The following is a 19,330-nucleotide window of genomic DNA, read 5'->3' on the forward strand; positions in this document are numbered from 1 at the left end:
TATACAAATGTCCCATGCAAATGCAGGTCTATTGTGTCTTAAAAACACTGCAAAACTTGAAATGCAAATCTGCAAAAATTCCGTTTTGGATGGAGCAATGAGTGATTGGAACCTGGAGATCACTGTCACTGTAACGAGAAGTGATGGGAAAGCCACCAAAGCTGGAGGTGAGGGTAAAGCTTGGAGACGCCTCTTCCAGTGACAACAGTGTAAAATGAGTATTTTGTAGGGATGTCTGGAGGATGGGAAGCCAGGGAATATTCCCTAATCGGAAACCGATAACAAAATAAAACAAATCTGTCAGGGCTTTAGATGCACTTTAAGTCTTGGTTCACACTATTGCAACCTGAAAGTTGTGTGACTTACAGCGTGACTTTGCCAGGCGACTTCCTGGTTCCCGAGTACTACTTTGATGCAACTTTCAGGGAATGCCTTCCTGTAATGTCGGATCCAAATCACATCAATGTAGATGAGCCGAATTCCATTAAAGTTGTATAGAAGTCACCTTGAAGTAGTGCAGCAACCTTTTCTAAAGTCGGAACGACTTCAGTAGTGCTAAATAATATAGCTCTCATTGACTAACATGGGATTTCACGTCTTGAAACTTTGGGGTCTCACAAGTTGGATCCCAAGTCGCAGCAATGTGAACCGAGCCTAAGGTTACTTTCCACTGATCCACCGCAAAAACGCATAGGTGTTTTTACAGCACTTTCTGACCACTTTTAAAGGACACGTGACTTAAAAACTGCACCAAAAATGCTCCCCAGAGGAGTTTTTGAGGTGTTTTCCATTGATTTCAATGGGAAGAGGCTTTTTTTTTTTAATTCTCCAAACATGCTGCAAGCAGGAGTTTTTACACTGCACTGCAAGCACAATGCCTCAGTGTGAAAACATACATAGATATACATTCACATACATAGGGAAGCATTTTCCTTGAGCTTTTCAGGCGCTTTTTTTAACGCAGAAACGCTTCAAAAATTCCTCAGTGTGAAAGTAGCCTTAATGTGAGCCATTGAAGGTCCCTTTTACAACTGTAGTAATCTTCCTGTAAACTGTACAACCTGTTTTGAAGAAGACAACAATGAAAAACTATTTGGAAATTACCAGCTTGATGCCTTTTGTTTATAATGCGACAACAAATAGGAGCTTTGACAGCTGCCGGTGTTCTCAGGCAATAAATCTGGAATTGAAGAGAATTCATTGACTTTTTCTCAGCAGTCATTTTTGAAAGATTTTTTAAATTATTTTAATTGGTTGAGCAGGTTTGATGTTCATGTCCTTTTTTTTTTTGTCTCGCTGTCTCCATTAAATTTACTCTGGGATTTCTAGAATTCACAGCTTATCTAAGGAGTAATTGGAAGGAAACAAAAAAAAAATATTGAGTGATATCACTAAAACTCCTTGATTAGATAAGAAAAGGTACTCACAAACATCTCAGGTTTAAAGGCCCATAATGCCATGCCAGTGTACATGACATCACAGGCCGTAAGCCCTGTCCTACGTGTTTCGTTGACAATAGAACCCTCTTCTAAAGAAATATGGAAGGCTGGTGGTGTCAGCTAAATATACGGTGTAGATATAGGCATCCACCTGTGATGCATTCAAGCCAAAAACTGGAATTAGGGATGGATTGGAAGTCGCAGAACCACCATGTTGCTGTAGCCTCTGAGGCATTTAAACAGGAAATTAGGTAACTGGAAACTACCTCAGACAACCAGACGTTGTGTATCTGCTATGAAGGAATTTTAGCCATATTACTCTGTTGGCTTGTTTCCTTCCAATTACTCCTGAGGTGAGCTGCGCATTCTAGGAAGACTGGCTTTATTGTTGAAGGAGAAGTTTTTGGAGGTGTACAGTGTGGCTTAACCCTTTATAGAAGCGTATTTGATCTCTTTATAAGACAGCGATCATATATTTCCAGTAAGGAGTTTGGTACTTTTGGTGGCCTGGGGATTTTGGAGTATTGTATGTTCCACTTCAGCACACAAGCTTTTTATCAAGTTCAATTTGCTCTTAGGGCCTTACTTGGACACGGGCCGTGGACTTTATTTTTCACTTTAAAATTTAAATTTTTTTTATTTTTTGTGCAATAATATTGAATTGGTTGGATTATTCACAATTTAACTATGGTTTGTGATCATATTGACTAAGGGGTTGGACAAAAATAGGGAAACACTACATAATTTGCAGGTGTGAAAGTGACATTTCGTGCTGAAAGCAAAAGTAATGTAACATTCTTTTGCTTCCGCTGTGTGATGAGACACCTAGCTAACAGGTGCGAAGCCGCACTTTCCTCATTCACTGCGTGCACTGCTGTTAATACGGGGTCATAGCAGAGCTTACTGAGCTTCAAATAGGGCAAATTGTTGGGGCTTGCTTGGCTGGTGTCTCTGGGAGTGAAGTTGCCAATTTATTTGCAGCGTTGCGAGGTACAGTATCAAAAGTTATGATGGCATATACGATTTCTGGGAAAATGACGTCTGAGAAGTAGAAGCACGGTCAACTGACTGAAAGAGACAAAAGGACTCTCCTAGATTGTAAGCTCCAAGGATCAGGCCCTCCTATCCCTCTTGTATTGAACTGTATTGTCTCCCATTATATTGTAAAGCGCTGAGCAAACTGTTGGCGCTATAAAAATCCTGTATAATAATAAAAGGACATTGTGCAGGATTGTGACTCAAAATAAGGAAAACTGTAAGGAGGGAATTCCATAAACAAAACTTTCAAAGGCGAGCTGCAATTCTCAAACCACTAGTGACTGAGCTTAATATTCAGAAGAGGAGAGAGTGGTGCAACACCCATAAATTATGGTCTATCAGTCAATGGAAGACTGGTCCAATGAATCAAGCTTCACACCGTTCACAACCACCAGACGTGTTAGAGTGTGGTAAACACCGTCCCAAGCTTATGACCAGGACTGTCTTGTGCCAACAGTAAAGCATGGTGGTAGCACATTCATGGTTTGGACAGCCATATCCGACACCATATTAGGTAACTACACTGCTTAAAAAAAAAATTAAAGGAACACTTTCTAATCAGAGTATAGCATCAAGTCAGTTAAACTCCTGGGATATTAATCTGGTCAGTTAAGTAGCAGAAGGGGTTGTTAATCAGTTTCAGCTGTTTTGGTGTTAATAAAATGAGACGCCCCCCAAAACAGAAATGGTTTTACAGGTGGAGGGCACTGACATTTTTTCCTCTACTCATCATTCCTGTTTTTCACTAGTTTTGCATTTGGTCAGTGTCACTACTGGTAGCATGAGGTGATACCTGGACCCTACAGAGGTTGCACAGGCAGTCCAACTCTTCCAGGATGGCACTTCATTATGTGCCATTGCCAGGTTTGCTGTGTCTCCCAGCAGTCTCAAGAGCATGGAGGAGATTCCAGGAGAAAGGCAGTTACTCTAGGAGAGCTGGACAGGGCCATAGAAGGTCCTTCACCCATCAGCAGGACCAGTATCTGCTCCTTTGTGCAAGGAGGAACAGGATGAGCACTGCGAGTCCTACAAAATGACCTCCAGCAGGCCACTGGTGTGAATGTCTCTAACCAATCAGAAACAGACTTCATGAGGGTGGCCTGAGGTTCTCTAGTGGGCCCTGTGCTCACTGCCTGGCACCATAGAGCTCGATTGGCATTTGACATTGAACACCAGAATTGGGAGGTCCACCACTGGTGCCCTGTGCTTTTCACAGATGAGAGCAAGTTCACCCTGAGCACGTGACAGACATGAAAGGGTCTGGAGAAGGCATGGAGAACGTTATGCTGCCTGTAACATAATTTAGCATGACCGTTTTGGTGGGGGGGTCAGTGATGGCCTGCGGAGGCATATCCATGGAGGGACACACAAACCTCCACAGGCTAGACAATGGCACCCTGACTAGGCATCGGGATGAAATCCTTGAACCCATTGTCAGACCCTACGCTGGTGCAGTGAGTCCTGGGTTCCTCCTGGTGCACAACAATGCCAGGCCTCAAGTGGCAAAAGTATGCAGGCAGTTCCTGGAGGATGAAGGAATTAATACCATTGAATGGCTCCCACACTCACCTGACCTAAATCCAATAGAACACCTCTGAGATATGTTTTTGTCCATCTGACGCCGCCAGGTTGCATCTCAGACTGTCCAGGAGCTCAGTGATGACCTGGTCCAGATCTGGGAGGAAATCATTCAGGACACCATCCATCCTCTCATTAGGAGAATGCCCCGACGTTGTCAGGCATGCATACAAACACGTGGGGGCCATAGAAACTACTGAGTACCATTTTGAGTTGCTGCAATGAAGTTTCAGCAAAATGGACTAGCCTGCTGCATCACTTTTTCACTTTGATTTTCAGGGCGTCTTTGAATTCAGTCCTCTGATGGAATTGAAAATTATCAACCTACAAACGATGGGGCATCATTACATTCCTAACACATTACCCAGTCCATATCAGTATAGATATCCAGCATATTTTTCCCCATTGAGATCTGATGTGTTTCTAAAGTGTTCCTTTAATTTTTTTTGAGCAGTGTATTTTCTACCTTGCGTTTCCATAATTTTATCTAACCCTCGTATATACAGTAGGTGTTATTTTGATTTTCTGTGGGATTGCAATGTTCTGAATATTGACTTTATTTTTCTTGTATCCAGATTTACTGGGTATTGAATCTCTGCAATACATGGAGCACATTCGATTTTTTTTTTTGGCTTCTGTAGTGCGCAAAAGCAGTTACACTTGAAGTGAGCATGATCAGATTGGCAAGAATTTTGTGTGAAGCCAGGGTATCGGGTGTAGACCCTGTCTACAAGTGAAACTTGAAAAATTAGAATATCGTGCAAAAGTTCATTTATTTCAGTAATGCAACTTAAAAGGTGGAACTAATATATGAGATAGACTCCTTACATGCAAAGCAAGATAGTTCAAGTCGTGATTTGTCATAATTGTGATGATTATGGCTTACAGCTCAGGAAAACCCCAAATCCACAATCTCAAAAAATTAGAATATTGTGAAAAGATGCAATATTCTCGGCTCAAAGTGTCCCACTCTAATCAGATAATTAAGCTATAACACCTGCAAAGGGTTCCTGAGCCTTTTAAATGGTCTCTGTCTGGTTCAGTAGATATCACAATTAGAGATGAGCGAAGTATTCAAAAATTCGATTCGGCGAATTCGCGGAATAAATTCGATTCGAGTCGAATATATTCGCTGCGAATTTAACTTATAAAAAGGGTGTTTCTAGGCTTCAGAGAGCCTTTATAGTAGTGCAGAACACTGTACCTTTAATTTAAATGCCCTTGGAGTCTGCTGGGGAAGAGAAATAATACTGTCAGTCAGTATGACATGCAGATGAGTGCCGTCGATCTTAGAATCACCGCACACTTCACTCATTTGGGCAGTCACGGGGCCAAAACCAGAGTGTGGAGCCACAGTGTGGCGGTGGAGGCAGCAGCAATGGGAGGCCATACAGCACCCTATGACAAAATGGAACCCACCAGCAGTGTGAGGAGACCTGAAAGTGGCACATGGCAGAGTGTGGCGATGGAGACAGCAGCAATGGGAGGCCGTACAGGGACCCATGACACACTCTGGACCTGGCAGCAGCATGAGGAGGCGGTACAGGGGCCCATGACAGATTACGGGCCTGGCAGCAGCATGAGGAGTCGGTATGGGGGCCCATGGCAGATTACGGGCCTGGCAGCAGCAATGGGAGGCCCGTAATCTGCCAGCACCCTATGACAAAATGGAACCCACCAGCAGTGTGAGGAGACCTGAAAGTGGCACATGGCAGAGTGTGGCGATGGAGACAGCAGCAATGGGAGGCCGTACAGGGACCCATGAGACACTCTGGACCTGGCAGCAGCATGAGGAGGCGGTACGGGGGCCCATGGCAGATTACGGGCCTGGCAGCAGCAATGGGAGGCCCGTAATCTGCCAGCACCCTATGACAAAATGGAACCCACCAGCAGTGTGAGGAGACCTGAAAGTGGCACATGGCAGAGTGTGGCGATGGAGACAGCAGCAATGGGAGGCCGTACCTATTGTACAGCGCTGAGCAAACCCTTTGGCGCTATATAAACTCAATGTAATGTAATGTACCGGGACCCATGAGACACTCTGGACCTGGCAGCAGCATGAGGAGGCGGTACGGGGGCCCTTGGCAGATTACGGGCCTGGCAGCAGCAATGGGAGGCCCGTAATCTGCCAGCACCCTATGACAAAATGGAACCCACCAGCAGTGTGAGGAGACCTGAAAGTGGCACATGGCAGAGTGTGGCGATGGAGACAGCAGCAATGGGAGGCCGTACCGGGACCCATGAGACACTCTGGACCTGGCAGCAGCATGAGGAGGCGGTACGGGGGCCCATGGCAGATTACGGGCCTGCCAGCAGCAATGGGAGGCCCGTAATCTGCCAGCACCCTATGACAAAATGGAACCCACCAGCAGTGTGAGGAGACCTGAAAGTGGCACATGGCAGAGTGTGGCGATGGAGACAGCAGCAATGGGAGGCCGTACAGGAACCCATGACACACTCTGGACCTGGCAGCAACATGAGGAGGCGGTACAGGGGCCCATGACAGATTACGGGCCTGGCAGCAGCAATGGGAGGCCCGTAATCTGCCAGCACCCTATGACAAAATGGAACCCACCAGCAGTGTGAGGAGACCTGAAAGTGGCACATGGCAGAGTGTGGCGATGGAGACAGCAGCAATGGGAGGCCGTACAGGGACCCATGACACACTCTGGACCTGGCAGCAGCATGAGGAGGCGGTACAGAGGCCCATGACAGATTACGGGCCTGGCAGCAGCATGAGGAGTCGGTACGGGGGCCCATGGCAGATTACGGGCCTGGCAGATGACGACGAGGCTGCCAAGTGCGATCAGCCTCATCATCATCAATTAGGGTCTCCGCCTCACTACTAGCCCCCTCGGCTGCGTGTGGGTCAGGAGACAGACCTGTCTCTAGACCGGCTACCGAGCCACTCTCCTCGCCAGTACTTCTTCGCCTGGCTGCTGAAGAGGCGGATGTCTCCCCCCGTTCCTGACCGCCCTCTGTTAGCTCTTCCTCACTGTACAGTGGGGCTGAGCCCACAGCATGCGATACTTCGCTTGGTGAGGGAACACCAAAGGACAGGGGCAGGTAGAGGACACGTGATTTCAGTGGGCTTGCTCCCGGGCCATGCCAACTAACGGTTGTGTCTGACGTACCCACCGACCGTTGGCTGTAGGTGTCAGAGGTGACCTGGGAAGAGGAAGACGACCGAGCCAACCAATCGATGACGGCAGGGTTGTCGGTGGAGACACGACCGCTGGATGACACCGGGAGCACTGGCCTCTGGCTGCGACTAGTGCTGCCTCGACCCCTTCCTCTGCTGCCACGTCTGCTCGCTCCTGAAACATTGCCTCCTCTGCCACTCCTCTGCGTGTTGTCTGACATACTCTTTAATTCAACGATTCTGTGTCCCTGAGTAACGATTCTGTGTCCCTCAGTAACGATTCTGTGTCTGTCCCTGAGTAACGATTCTGTGTCTGTCCCTGAGTAACAATTCTGTGTCCCTCAGTAACAATTCTGTGTCCCTGAGTAACAATTCTGTCTGTCCCTGAGTAACAATTCTGTGTCTGTCCCTGAGTAACAATTCTGTGTCTGTCCCTGAGTAACAATTCTGTGTCCCTGAGTAACAATTCTGTGTCCCTCAGTAACAATTCTGTGTCTGTCCCTCAGTAACAATTCTGTGTCCCTGAGTAACAATTCTGTGTCCCTCAGTAACAATTCTGTGTCTGTCCCTGAGTAACAATTCTGTGTCTGTCCCTCAGTAACAATTCTGTGTCCCTGAGTAACAATTCTGTGTCCCTGAGTAACAATTCTGTGTCCCTCAGTAACAATTCTGTGTCTGTCCCTGAGTAACAATTCTGTGTCCCTGAGTAACAATTCTGTGTCCCTCAGTAACAATTCTGTGTCTGTCCCTGAGTAACAATTCTGTGTCCCTGAGTAACGATTCTGTGGCCCTAAAGTCTCTCTGGCCCTAACACAGACAGGTCTGTCTCTCTTGAATGACCGGAGGCTAATGGAGAATTGTAAGATGGCCGCAATTTATAGCTCCACCATTACACAGTGCTGGCTGGCTGGCTGCTGATTGGCTAATGCGATCACATGTCATGAATGAATGCATTATGGGTCAGCGCGCCTTGTCTGCGCGCCTTCCCAGAGATCCCCGCTCCGTCGCCACACATGTCGCCGCCATTTTTGGGAAAATTCGATTCGTGCATCCGAAGTTGGCTAATTTTCGGATTCGGCGCGAATCGAATATTTCCCAATATTCGAAACGAATTCCACTTCGCCATGTTCGATTCGCTCATCTCTAATCACAATCATGGGAAAGACTACTGACCTGACAATTGTGCAGAAAACCATCATTGACACCCTCCATAAGGAGGGAAAGCCTCAAAAGGTAATTGCAAAAGAAGTTGGATGTTCACAAAGTGCTGTATCAAAGCACATTAATAGAAAGTTATGTGGAAGGCAAAAGTGTGAAAGAAAAATGTGCACAAGCAGCAGGGATGACCGCAGCCTGGAGAGGATTGTCAGGAAAAGGCCATTCAAAAGTGTTGGAGACTTTCACAAGGAGTGGACTGAGGCTGGAGTCAGTGCATCAAGAGCCACCACACACAGACGGATCCTGGACATGGGCTTCAAATGTTGTATTCCTCTTGTCAAGCCTTACTGTGCTTGATTGGCCAGAAAACTTACCTGACCTGAACCCCATAGAGAATCTATGAGGCATTGCCAAGAGAAAGATGAGAGACATGAGACTGAACAATGCAGAAGAGCTGAAAGCCGCTATTGAAGCATCCTGGTTTTCCATAACACCTCAGCAGTGCGACAGGCTGATAGCTTCCATGCCACACCACATTGAGGCAGTAATTGCTGCAAAAGGGGCCCAAACCAAGTACTGAGTACATATACATGCTTATACTTTTCAGAGGTCCGATATTGTTCTATGTACAATCCTTGTTTTATTGATTGCATGTAATATTCTAATTTTCTGAGATTGTAGATTTGGGGTTTTCCTGAGCTGTAAGCCATAATCATCACAATTATGACAAATCACGGCTTGAACTATCTTGCTTTGCATGTAATGAGCCTATCTCATATATTAGTTTCACCTTTTAAGTTGCATTACTGAAATAAATGAACTTTTGCACGATATTCTAATTTTTCAAGTTTCACCTGTATAGTAGGTGGATTAACTTCTACCTTGGGTAGAGAAGACTGAGATGGAGAAGGCAATTTTGAGCTCTGGCCAGGGATGGCTGCATTTAAAATTATACTTTTTTTTTATTATCTCATCATTGTTGATATAATCATTATTGTCTGTTTAATTTAGTGCTGTAATATTTTTGTTTGGTGTTTTTTTTTACCTTATGAACAGCAGCATTAATTATTTGGATTACATATAATTTTAAAGCTTCTTTTAGGAGTGAGTTAATTTCACATACATTCTTTATATTAACTAAGAAAGTCTGACATAGTTGCAGAGGTCCTGCATTGTTCAAATAGGGTGCTTATTTTGTTGTGTGCCTGAGATAGAACTAGAGTTGGATGCACAGACTATTGTTAAACTAGGGTCCTGCTATGGTGCAAGGGAAGCATTGTCGCTCTGAGCAGTCTGTGTGGTAAACCTACAGCTGAACAAATGTTTGCCTTAACTTTTGCTTTCTTGCACCTGGTTACTGTCCTTGCTATCTGTGAGGGTATTCCTGTGGGGTACACATGGAGTAGGGTGCAGAAATAGTGTGTCCACAAAAGGATACATGGCAACACGTGTTAACTGTCCTGTAGCGAAGTTCTTGTTGCAAAACAGCTGAAGTACCCGAGTATCTCTCGGAGGAAGTGGTGGTCACTGTGCAACCTAGGGTGTGGTGTTAACACCTAGTCATTCATCTGCTACTAACGCTGGCCATACATGGGTCGAAATTCGACCGATTTTTTTCATCCGAAAATCGGACCTAAGAATAATCGGCTGATTTTCACTCTGTTAGTGGGTCAATAGTACTGGCTGATTTTCGTGGTTTCTCCCCTTTTCAGTGATTGGGCATGTTGGAAAATTCGTGACCGATTTTTGACTCAATGATGGTCAAATCCTACGATCGTTTTTCAGAAAAGAATATGTGCATGAGCCGTGACCTGGAAGGAAAAGAAGTTTCGTATGTTAGATGGGGTGAACTTTATGATTTGGTCGGCCAATTTTCAAAATCAGTGATGGCACCATCAGATTACCGAGCGAACGACGTTTCTGATTTTCGGACGAAAAATCTTTTGGAATTCGAACCGTGTATGGCCTGCATTAGGGGGAGCTTTTATTGCCACATTTGAAAATTTTAAACTCTTGACAAATGAAGATACTCAAACTTATTCCTGGCTTTCTTAGAGTTTTGCATAAGACGAATACTATTTAGTAGATAAAAAAAATAAGTGTACTGCAACTAATGAAGACATTTATTTTCATACTTGCTGCAAGGCTACTGCTCAAACAACAGTACAAACCTGTCTTACCTTTTGATGGTGCTGGTCCCTATATTGTCCAGGCTTCTCCTATCCCAGTGGGCATACCTCCAATAGCGTCATCAGGGTCTTGGAACAATAGAAATGGACTAAGCCTCTAGACATGTATAGCACACCCGTGGCTAACTACATGAAGGTAGCAGCTTAGAACACATAGTCTATAAATAGCCAGTCTGTGTACTGAACAATTATTTTTTGTAACTGTTAAAAAAAAAAAAAGCACAAATCATGAAATTAGGGCATGTTATATTTCAGTGAATTGCATCTGTTTTTCTGTACCAGTTATAAGGCATGTCTCTCTGTACAGTATGATTAGGCTGCAAAGAACCATCTGCATTGTACAGATGATAAATATTTATTTTTCATTCAGTTATAGAAATAGTGCACAATATGTAACAAATATAGATCTCACAACAGAACAAACTCTGCTGTGTTTTCTGTCCTCCAAACTCTAGATTTGCTGCACCACCTTCCCAGCATTTTCCTGACCCCGTATTTGCTGCACCACCTTCCCGGGGTTTAGGCATGAGCTTTGAAGTCCATTACATGCCACAGTTGAATGCAGACAGCCGGAAATGTGCAGAACAACACAGCTGCTGGTTTTATTATGAGAACATGTACAGCAGTGATCTAGCATCTTTTGATTAATCTTCCCACAAGGTCATTATTTACAGACTGCCCTCCTATTTCAGCCATTTTTGCAGACTCGCAGGAAACGACAGTGAAGATTAATCTGCTGTTCCGAAGGAATCGAACATGTCTGTCTATGAGAGAATCACACAGAATATAAAGGAGATAAAAAAAAAAGCCTAATATTAGTCAATCACTGCAGCTTGTCTGTGTTTACTCCCAAGCGTCGTGTTAAACAGCAGAAGGTAACCCTACAAATATCTCCTTTCTTCACATGGCCCATTATATATCTGCTACCTGATTCAAATGAGGAAAAAAAGTGCAGCATGGCAGGAACTGAAACGGAATCTTAGAACACAGAAATGAGGTGCTAAGATATCAGATGAAGACAGAATTGAACCTTGAAGGCAGTCCATCTACAGCTGACAGTAACCAGACTGTTTATCTAGCAATGCAGTCTGCAGGAAGCACAGGAAGGGAATGTGTATCCACACCGAAATACAATTTACAAACTGCTGCCATCTTGGTCTGAACTGTAGAAACCCACGTCACATTTTAGGGCCAGTCTGCTTCGACCTTGTAGGTTCAGTGGCAGCCTTGTCCCCATGTTCATGTTCCTTAACACTGAGGAAGAAACTCATCAGAAACAACTTATTTCCATGTTGCGGTGTGCCAGCTTTTGTCAGCTATTGTGTTCTTTTTCAGTATCAGTACTGTCCATGGCTCATGACGGCTGTTCACGGTTTCCACAGAATGAGGTGTCTTGCAGGACTGGTTTACACCAACTACCATCCAGGAGTTGGGAAATTAATAAAATCTCAAAACAGGTACAATGAACTGGGAGTGTTCTGCAAAAAACACCCTGGGATTTTTATATTTACAGATGAGAAAATATAGAACACTGACTGGGCCATTTTAACAGGGGTTTTATACAGAGCAGAGCAACTAAAACGCAGCACACAGAAATGGCCACCTGTAAAGAGAAACCCCCTGGAAACCTACATGGTAAAGCACTTGGAACTGGACACGTGGAAGGGAACGCAAGACTGGCCCTACTCAGGAAAATGAGTCATCCTGTACAAAGCAGATCCTTTGCAGAGTGCTGTTCCTCAGCACTCACTCATCTGTAGCAGCAAAGTTCAAGTTTTATTTAAAAAAAAAAAAAAAAAAACCATTTATATATACACCTAAAAAAAAAAAAAATAACTCCTCTTCATCGCAATGTCCACATCAGCCAGTAGTTGATGGGAGAGGTCAGGAGAAATCACAGCAGTCACAACATTCCATTATGGTGGAACACAGGGCCCGTATGCGATCACCAAGGAGCCCAGACTTTATCTGTAGTTCTGAGAGCTGCTGCAAGAACCATCTGGGGAAAAAAAAAAATTGGAGGGCACTCAACAGTGAAAAGCTTTGTGTAAAAGTTATAGCGTCTACAAACTATGGTATAGAAAATGGAATTTACACAGCTTTTGCTTCCTGACTGCCATTTCTTTAGGTGCTAAAATACCAGGACAGTACAAACACCCCCAAATGACCCCTTTTCGGAAAGTAGTCACGCTAAACTATCTGCTGAGACGCATATTGAGTCCATGGAAGATTTTTTTTCCCACACGTTTTTTTTTTAAATTGACAAAACTTTTTTTTCCTTTTTTTTTTACTACACAAAAGTTGCCACTTAAATTATATTTTGTTCACACAAGCCATGGGTATATGTGGAATTACACCCCAAAATACATTCTGATACTTCTATCAAGTATGGGGATACCACGTGTGAGACTTTTTGGGAGCCTAGCCACATTCAAGAGCCTGAAATCCAATGACCATTTTGAAAGCCTGAAGGTGCATAACCTCCTCACTACCTATCACAGTTTCAGAGGCCCTGATATACCAGGATAGCAACAAACCCCTCCAAAATGACCCCTTTTTGGAAAGTAGACACCCCAAGGAATTTAAAAAGAGGCATGTTGAGTATTTTGCAGATCTTTGTTCACATGAAAAAAAAAAAACTATTTTTTGCTAGGAAATAACTTTGAACCCCCAAACATTTTATATTTTTTAAAAGCAGACACCCTAGTGAATAAGATGGTGGATGCTGCAATTCTTTATGTCACATAGTACTCGCACAGTGATTTTTCAAACGCAAATATTTTGAAAAAAATACACTTTACTTTTGATGCACAAAAACACAATATATTGGCCAATTATTTGGTAAAAAATAAAAGATGATGGTATGCCGAGTAAATAGATACAAAACATGACATGCTTTAATACTGCGCATGCCTGTGCAATTGCAAAAAACTGTATACAGTTTTAATATTCATAGGCAATGCTTTAAAAGTATTTACAAGCTACCATTTTAGATTTACAGAGGAGGTCTAGTGCTAGAATAACTGCCCTTGATCTGATGTTCGCGGTGATACCTCACATGCATGGTGCAACCTCTGTTTACATACCGCACAGGGTCAAAGCTCACACACACAGGTTATTTTTATTTTTTTTCATTATTTTTACATTGTCCCTTTAATTTTTTTTTTTTTTTTTTTTTAATTACTTTTAATGCTATCACAGGGAATGCAAATATCCCCTATAACTTCAATTGACATTGTCTTTTTTTTTTAATCTGGTGTCTATCAGACTCTAGATATCACCTCTGCCCTTACATTATCTAATATCACCAAGATCGGTGTGATCATTTGCTTTCCCAATTTACAAATGGCGCTGTTTATATCCTGCTAAACTGAAGTGATGAAATGCTCATAGCTTCCGATTTCTTAGACTATAAAGATGATGGGCACCATTCCGGTCTCCAATCAGCTCTATGGTCAGCTGGCAGAAACACTGGCTGCATTCTCAGGTTCCCCCAATGGCACGGGAGGGGGGGGGGGGTGATATGGGCGGTATCTTCTCCCGCTGCTTGTCAAAGCAATCCTGCAGCTAATTAGCCATGAAAGCCGATCGCCGGCTGAAGAAAAAAAAAAAAGACCAGGAGATACCAGGATGATGCCTGCAGCTGAAGGCATCATCCTGGTATAACCACTCAAAATCCAGTGATGTACCAGTACGGCGCTGGTCCTTGTTGGGTGTATATGCAGGTTTTTTTTTTCTTTATGTGGGCTGAAAGAAGAAGAAAAAAAAAAAAAAAAGAAATTTCTGCCACCGGTATGCCCACCGTTAGAATATACTGACCTGCATCAACCCACTTCTTATGTGCAAAAAAATAGTATAAAATATATATGCCAAAGCACCGAAGCATAGGGGTCATCCACCCACTGGCCACCATGCTTCGGCAAATATACTCTTTTTTTTTAACTGCGGATGAAAAATCTCATCTAACAGCACTGCCCACACCTACTTATGTATATTCTGAGAGCAAGACCCTGTTGCTGTCAGAACAAACAAGTTAGTGATCCAGCTGAATGACATCCTCATTTATCAAGCAGACTTTTTCCCCCCTAAGATGGGTATTTACAAGCCATTGGGGGAAGCCCCAGCGATTAGGTTGCACGGTGCCACATGCACCAATTCCAAGATTGTACAAATGTCTAAATAGTAGCACGCTTGAATAAAAATTGTCCACGTATAAGTGGTACCCCATATGGAAAAAGGATGACACCAAGTCCCAAACTATCTTGCCACTGCTCCCCATGTAGCATCTGGGGGGCTCCACGTGACTATATTTTCCCTCGTAAATCCGAAACTTATATGTAAAGCCTGTGGCCCTCTCACAGGTCTTATACATCTTGACCTCTTATCTGGCACGCTTGCAGGGGATAAACTGTTTGAATGGACAGCAGCCAGAAAAATTAATGAGGGACTCATCAACGCAGATGTTTTGCTGGGGAGTATAGATATCTGCAAATTTTTGGTTAAGGTGATTTACGAGGGGCCAAATTTTGTTTAGCCGGTCAAATTCAGTGTCACCCCGAGGACGACAGAGTGTATTGTCGTTGAAATGCATAAAACACATTATACTCTCATATCTATGCCTGGCCATGGCAGCAGAAAACACAGAGGAAAGGGTAAGCGTAGGGGCCAAACGCAGGTGCTGATCCTGTTTTTGAGGACACTATACTAATGTGAACGCTGGTATAGTGCTGATCTGATCAAAGATATTGATCCGTTCAGACACTATACTAGTAATGGAGTTTTATTGTGTATTAGCGTGTTCCTGGCAATCAAGGGGTTACATGTGATTACTGGTGTACTGACAGGCAATCTGACGCTATCTGGGAGGGGAGCGAAAACCGCGAGAGTGTGAATCATGTATATATACACACACGCGATTTTGCGCACCCGTGCTGCCCTGTAGCAGTATTTCTACTATAAATTGACACGGAAGCGGTTAAACATGTCCAGTAAAAAAAAATTTTAAAAATCGAATTTCGTCATAAATTTAGGCCAAAATGTATTCTGCGACATGTCTTTGATAATAAAAAAAATCCCAATATGTGTAAATTAATTGGTTTACGTGAAAGTTATATCATTTACAAATGGCGGTGTAAATACTGTATTTTTTTTTTTACCAATGATGGCGGCGATCAGCGATTTATAGCAGGACTGCGGCAGACATTCTGACACTAGGGGGAGCGGACTTGGTGCCACTGACATCCCCAGTGACACCAATACAGTGATCAGTGCTAAAAAAACAAACAAAAAAAAACAAAACAAAACACTGATACTGTACTAATGGCACATGGCAGGAAGGGGTTTACAATGAGGGGTGATCAAAGGGTTAACTGTGTGCTGGGAGTATTTTACTGGGGGACAGGGTGTGTGTTTCACTGTAAGCACACTGCTCTGGAGGACTCTGCTCAGCCATCCAGAGCAGTGTGCCCAAGCTGACAGGGAGGAGGACTGTTGGTAAACAAAGCAGCCCTCCTCCCCGTCAGTGATCCTCAGCAATCACCGGGCACCGGCGGGTAATCAGCGGCCGGGACACGGTGATTGACCCCCAGGGCCGTGATCAGTGGCGTGGGTAGAGCGCGTGCACCCCCTACCTGGAAATGCAAAATCACGTATATATATATATATATACACGTGATTTTGTGCACCCGTTCCGCCCTGTAGAAGTATTTCTGCTTTAGGGCGGACGGTAAGTGGTTAAGGAACATTTTCCTACTGCAGTTTTAAACCAAGTAGGAACACACTGACATAATACCATTTGGGGCAAAAGTACCACTGATATGGGGATACTTACTGTATGACAAGTCTTCTCCAGCTCTTTTCCGGGACTGGTCTCCCCTGTAGGTAGAAAGGAGAACATGAAAACTGAATGATGCCAAAAAGCAATATCTTCATTTTGACTGTGCTTAAAAATGGACTGACAGATGTAGCTTGCTCCACTTTACAAACCATCAATGCTTTCCACACTTTTATAGTGAAGTTTTCCCCGCTCAATACAACAGAAGGAATCATACACAGAGGAGCTGCATCATCCCTATTATATATGAGTTCCCCCAACACATCTGAATACAGCATAAAGAAAAATATATACGTTGAAGAGCTGTATCATCACTGACATACATAACATTCCCCTCCAAATGTTGATGAGCTGCATAATCCCCAATAGATATATTACCTATTAAAGTATTCAGAAAACAGGAGTAGGAATGTTTTATATGTTAGCTGGCTGCATCCTCCCTGACAGACCGTACCCCCCTCCTGATCATTAAAGTGTTACTAAACCCACAACCAGGGGCGGACTGACCATTTGGAAACTCGGGCATGGCCCGAGGGCCCGGGGTCAGTAGGGGGCCCCATGAGATGCCCCTGGTAACTTTCATAGGCTTTTTTGAGTTTGGGCAAGGACACAGGGGCCCCATGATCCCCAATTGCCCGGGGGCCCCATGAGTTGTCAGTCCGTCCCTGCCCACAACAGTAAAAACAGTCTGTATATGCAGTAAAGCGTGCTTGTTATACTCACTGTGGAACCTAAGGGGTTAATCCTCCACATTATGTAAAAAGAATGTTTGATCCTATCTTCTCTGATCCTCCCCTTCCAGTGTCTCCTAAATATCTCCCGCAGCTTGTCTCCGAGCCTCTGTTCTGTTTGGTGTGTAGTACTAAAGAGTTTTTGCTTGGGAGAGTGCATGTGATCAGCACAGGGCCAATCAGCACTCTCCAGACAGAGGTCAGGGGTCTTGCAGGAGAATGAAAACTTCTCCTACAAGCTGTAACCAGTGCTCAGCTGGACACTGATAGAAGTTACAAGACTGTTATATACTGCTGGTGAAAAAAAAAAGAAAAAAAAAAAAAAAGAAAGGTATTTAGCAGTTTATATTTAGTAAAATAATTGCATTTCCATGTTGTGTGTACTGTGGGAGACTGCTGCCTATAGTAGTAGAACACTGAACACTGGCAAAAGAAAAAAAAAAAGGGTGACAGGCTTAGTATAGCCCCTCCCATATCCAGCATACCTCAGTTTTGTGCCAAAGCAGTGCTGAGGGCAAGACTGTAAACCCAAATGGGAGGGATCTGTGTCTCTCAATGAACTCTATTTGGGACATCCAAAAGCAGTCCAAAATGAGGAGTGGCCGAGAAAACACACACACTAACCAGACCACTATAAATAACAGAAAACTGGGGATTGCCTGCAGTGCAGAAAGTCACCAGAAGGACATTTCACCTGGCATCATAAGAGGCCTGAACCTCCACCTGGTAAAACTAGTGAAGACCAGGTCACAGCCTTTCAAATCTGGGAAACAGTTCTCTGATGCCAAAAAGCACAAGAAACCCACACTAATCTAGCAGAGTGTTTTTGACAGCAAGGGGCAAAACCATAATATGCCTGAGTCACTGAGAAATGATGGTATGAGAAGGTGGTTTCCCTTTGCAGGAACCATCTGGGATGACAGAGTGACTTCCTAATGGAAGCAATGGCCATGAGGTAAACGAACTACCGTTTCGTTTCATTGTAAAACAATGAAGAGAAATCAACTTCTGATGTATTGAAACACAACAGGGGGATGAAAGGACAATGTCCTGGTTAAGGTGAAAGGCTAAAACCCCCTTAGGAAGGGCCCAGGCTCTAGGCCTCACTCATCACTATTTTGTCTCTGGAACAACCCAGAAAAGGTTTACAGAACAAAGCCGTCAATTCAGGCAAGCACCTTGCAGAAATTATGACTAGAACTCCTCCCCAACCTGACATGTTGTCATTCGTTGTGATGATATTTCACGAGATTGGAAGGAAGAATTTCCTCAACCTTCAGATTCTTGAGCCACCAGGCCAGAGACATCCTAGTTCTTGGTGTTAGGTGAATTTGTTCAGCTAGAGACTAAAACAAAAAAAAAAAAAAAATAGAAAAAGCCACAATTTCTGGGGAAATTGTGTGAAGTGTTCTTGCCTGCTCACACACCTGGGTTCCTATGGCAACTCACTCTACAGCAAGGGCAGAGAAGAGTGGTTAAAAACAAACTGCTCCAACTTGCTCACTTCACTGGCGGTTGCCATCTTCAAATGGTTGTAGTTTAAAAATTATAAATCCTACACTGAAGAGCTTTATATTGTGAGAATCACAAGACCCAGACCTACATTTTGATGCATAGTATGTCTCTGAAATCTTGAAAATGTAGGCACAGTCGCAGTTTAGAAATTGCCCTTCAAATTTGAGGTGGCTAGAGTGGAGTTTCAATGAATGTCAATGGGCGGCGTGAGTTGCAAACAAATGGTCATATTGTGAAAACTATCAGGACTATGGCTTAGCCATGGACATTTTTAGTGGCAGCAGGGATAGCTGAACGTTTTAATATAAGATTTGTGTAGGTGGGCTTGAAAATGAGGGAGTGATGGCAGTTTAGATATCATGTCCTGATTTTTCAGCTCACACTGTAGCTTTTGTCAGCTCCAACTCTAGTTTTGAACATTCCGCCATTCATTCTTATGGGACCAATTTCACCACAAAAACACCGATATTTCGTGAACCATTCAGCGAAACGTTCCACAAAGTAATAGCACACCAATCGGGAACAATCCGCACGGTTCGGTATATTACGGTCTATGTAGTGTAAAAACTGTGGGAGGAGTTAGGGTGGTAAATTTGGCTATAATAAGAATATATATGTGAGATAACAGTAAGTGGTCTTGCCACGCAAGAACACTTAAAAAAAACAAAACAAAAAAAAATTGCAGCTAGTTTTACAGGGCACAAAGG

General features: G+C 43.7%; 1 protein-coding gene across 4 annotated transcripts in view; it reads right to left on the bottom strand.

Moving 5' to 3' along the window:
* Positions 1-10,773: 10,773 nt before the first annotated feature.
* Positions 10,774-19,330, bottom strand: part of CACUL1 (CDK2 associated cullin domain 1) — a 29,234-nt gene continuing 20,677 nt past the window's right edge. For all 4 annotated transcript variants that reach the window (XR_016307683.1, XM_089658804.1, XM_089658801.1 and 1 more), the window contains 2 exons: positions 16,375-16,418; positions 10,774-12,543 (listed from right to left, as the gene is read on the bottom strand). Coding sequence is in view for 3 of the 4 variants with exons in the window: in XM_089658804.1 (XP_089514930.1) it covers positions 12,509-12,543; positions 16,375-16,418 (79 nt within the window). In the remaining variant the exon portion in view is untranslated. The remainder of the gene's footprint in view (positions 12,544-16,374; positions 16,419-19,330) is intronic.

This window comes from Staurois parvus, unplaced genomic scaffold, assembly GCF_062004578.1.
Source record: "Staurois parvus isolate SC_StPar_1 unplaced genomic scaffold, SC_StPar_1.0 ptg001095l, whole genome shotgun sequence".
Lineage (NCBI taxonomy): Eukaryota > Metazoa > Chordata > Amphibia > Anura > Ranidae > Staurois > Staurois parvus.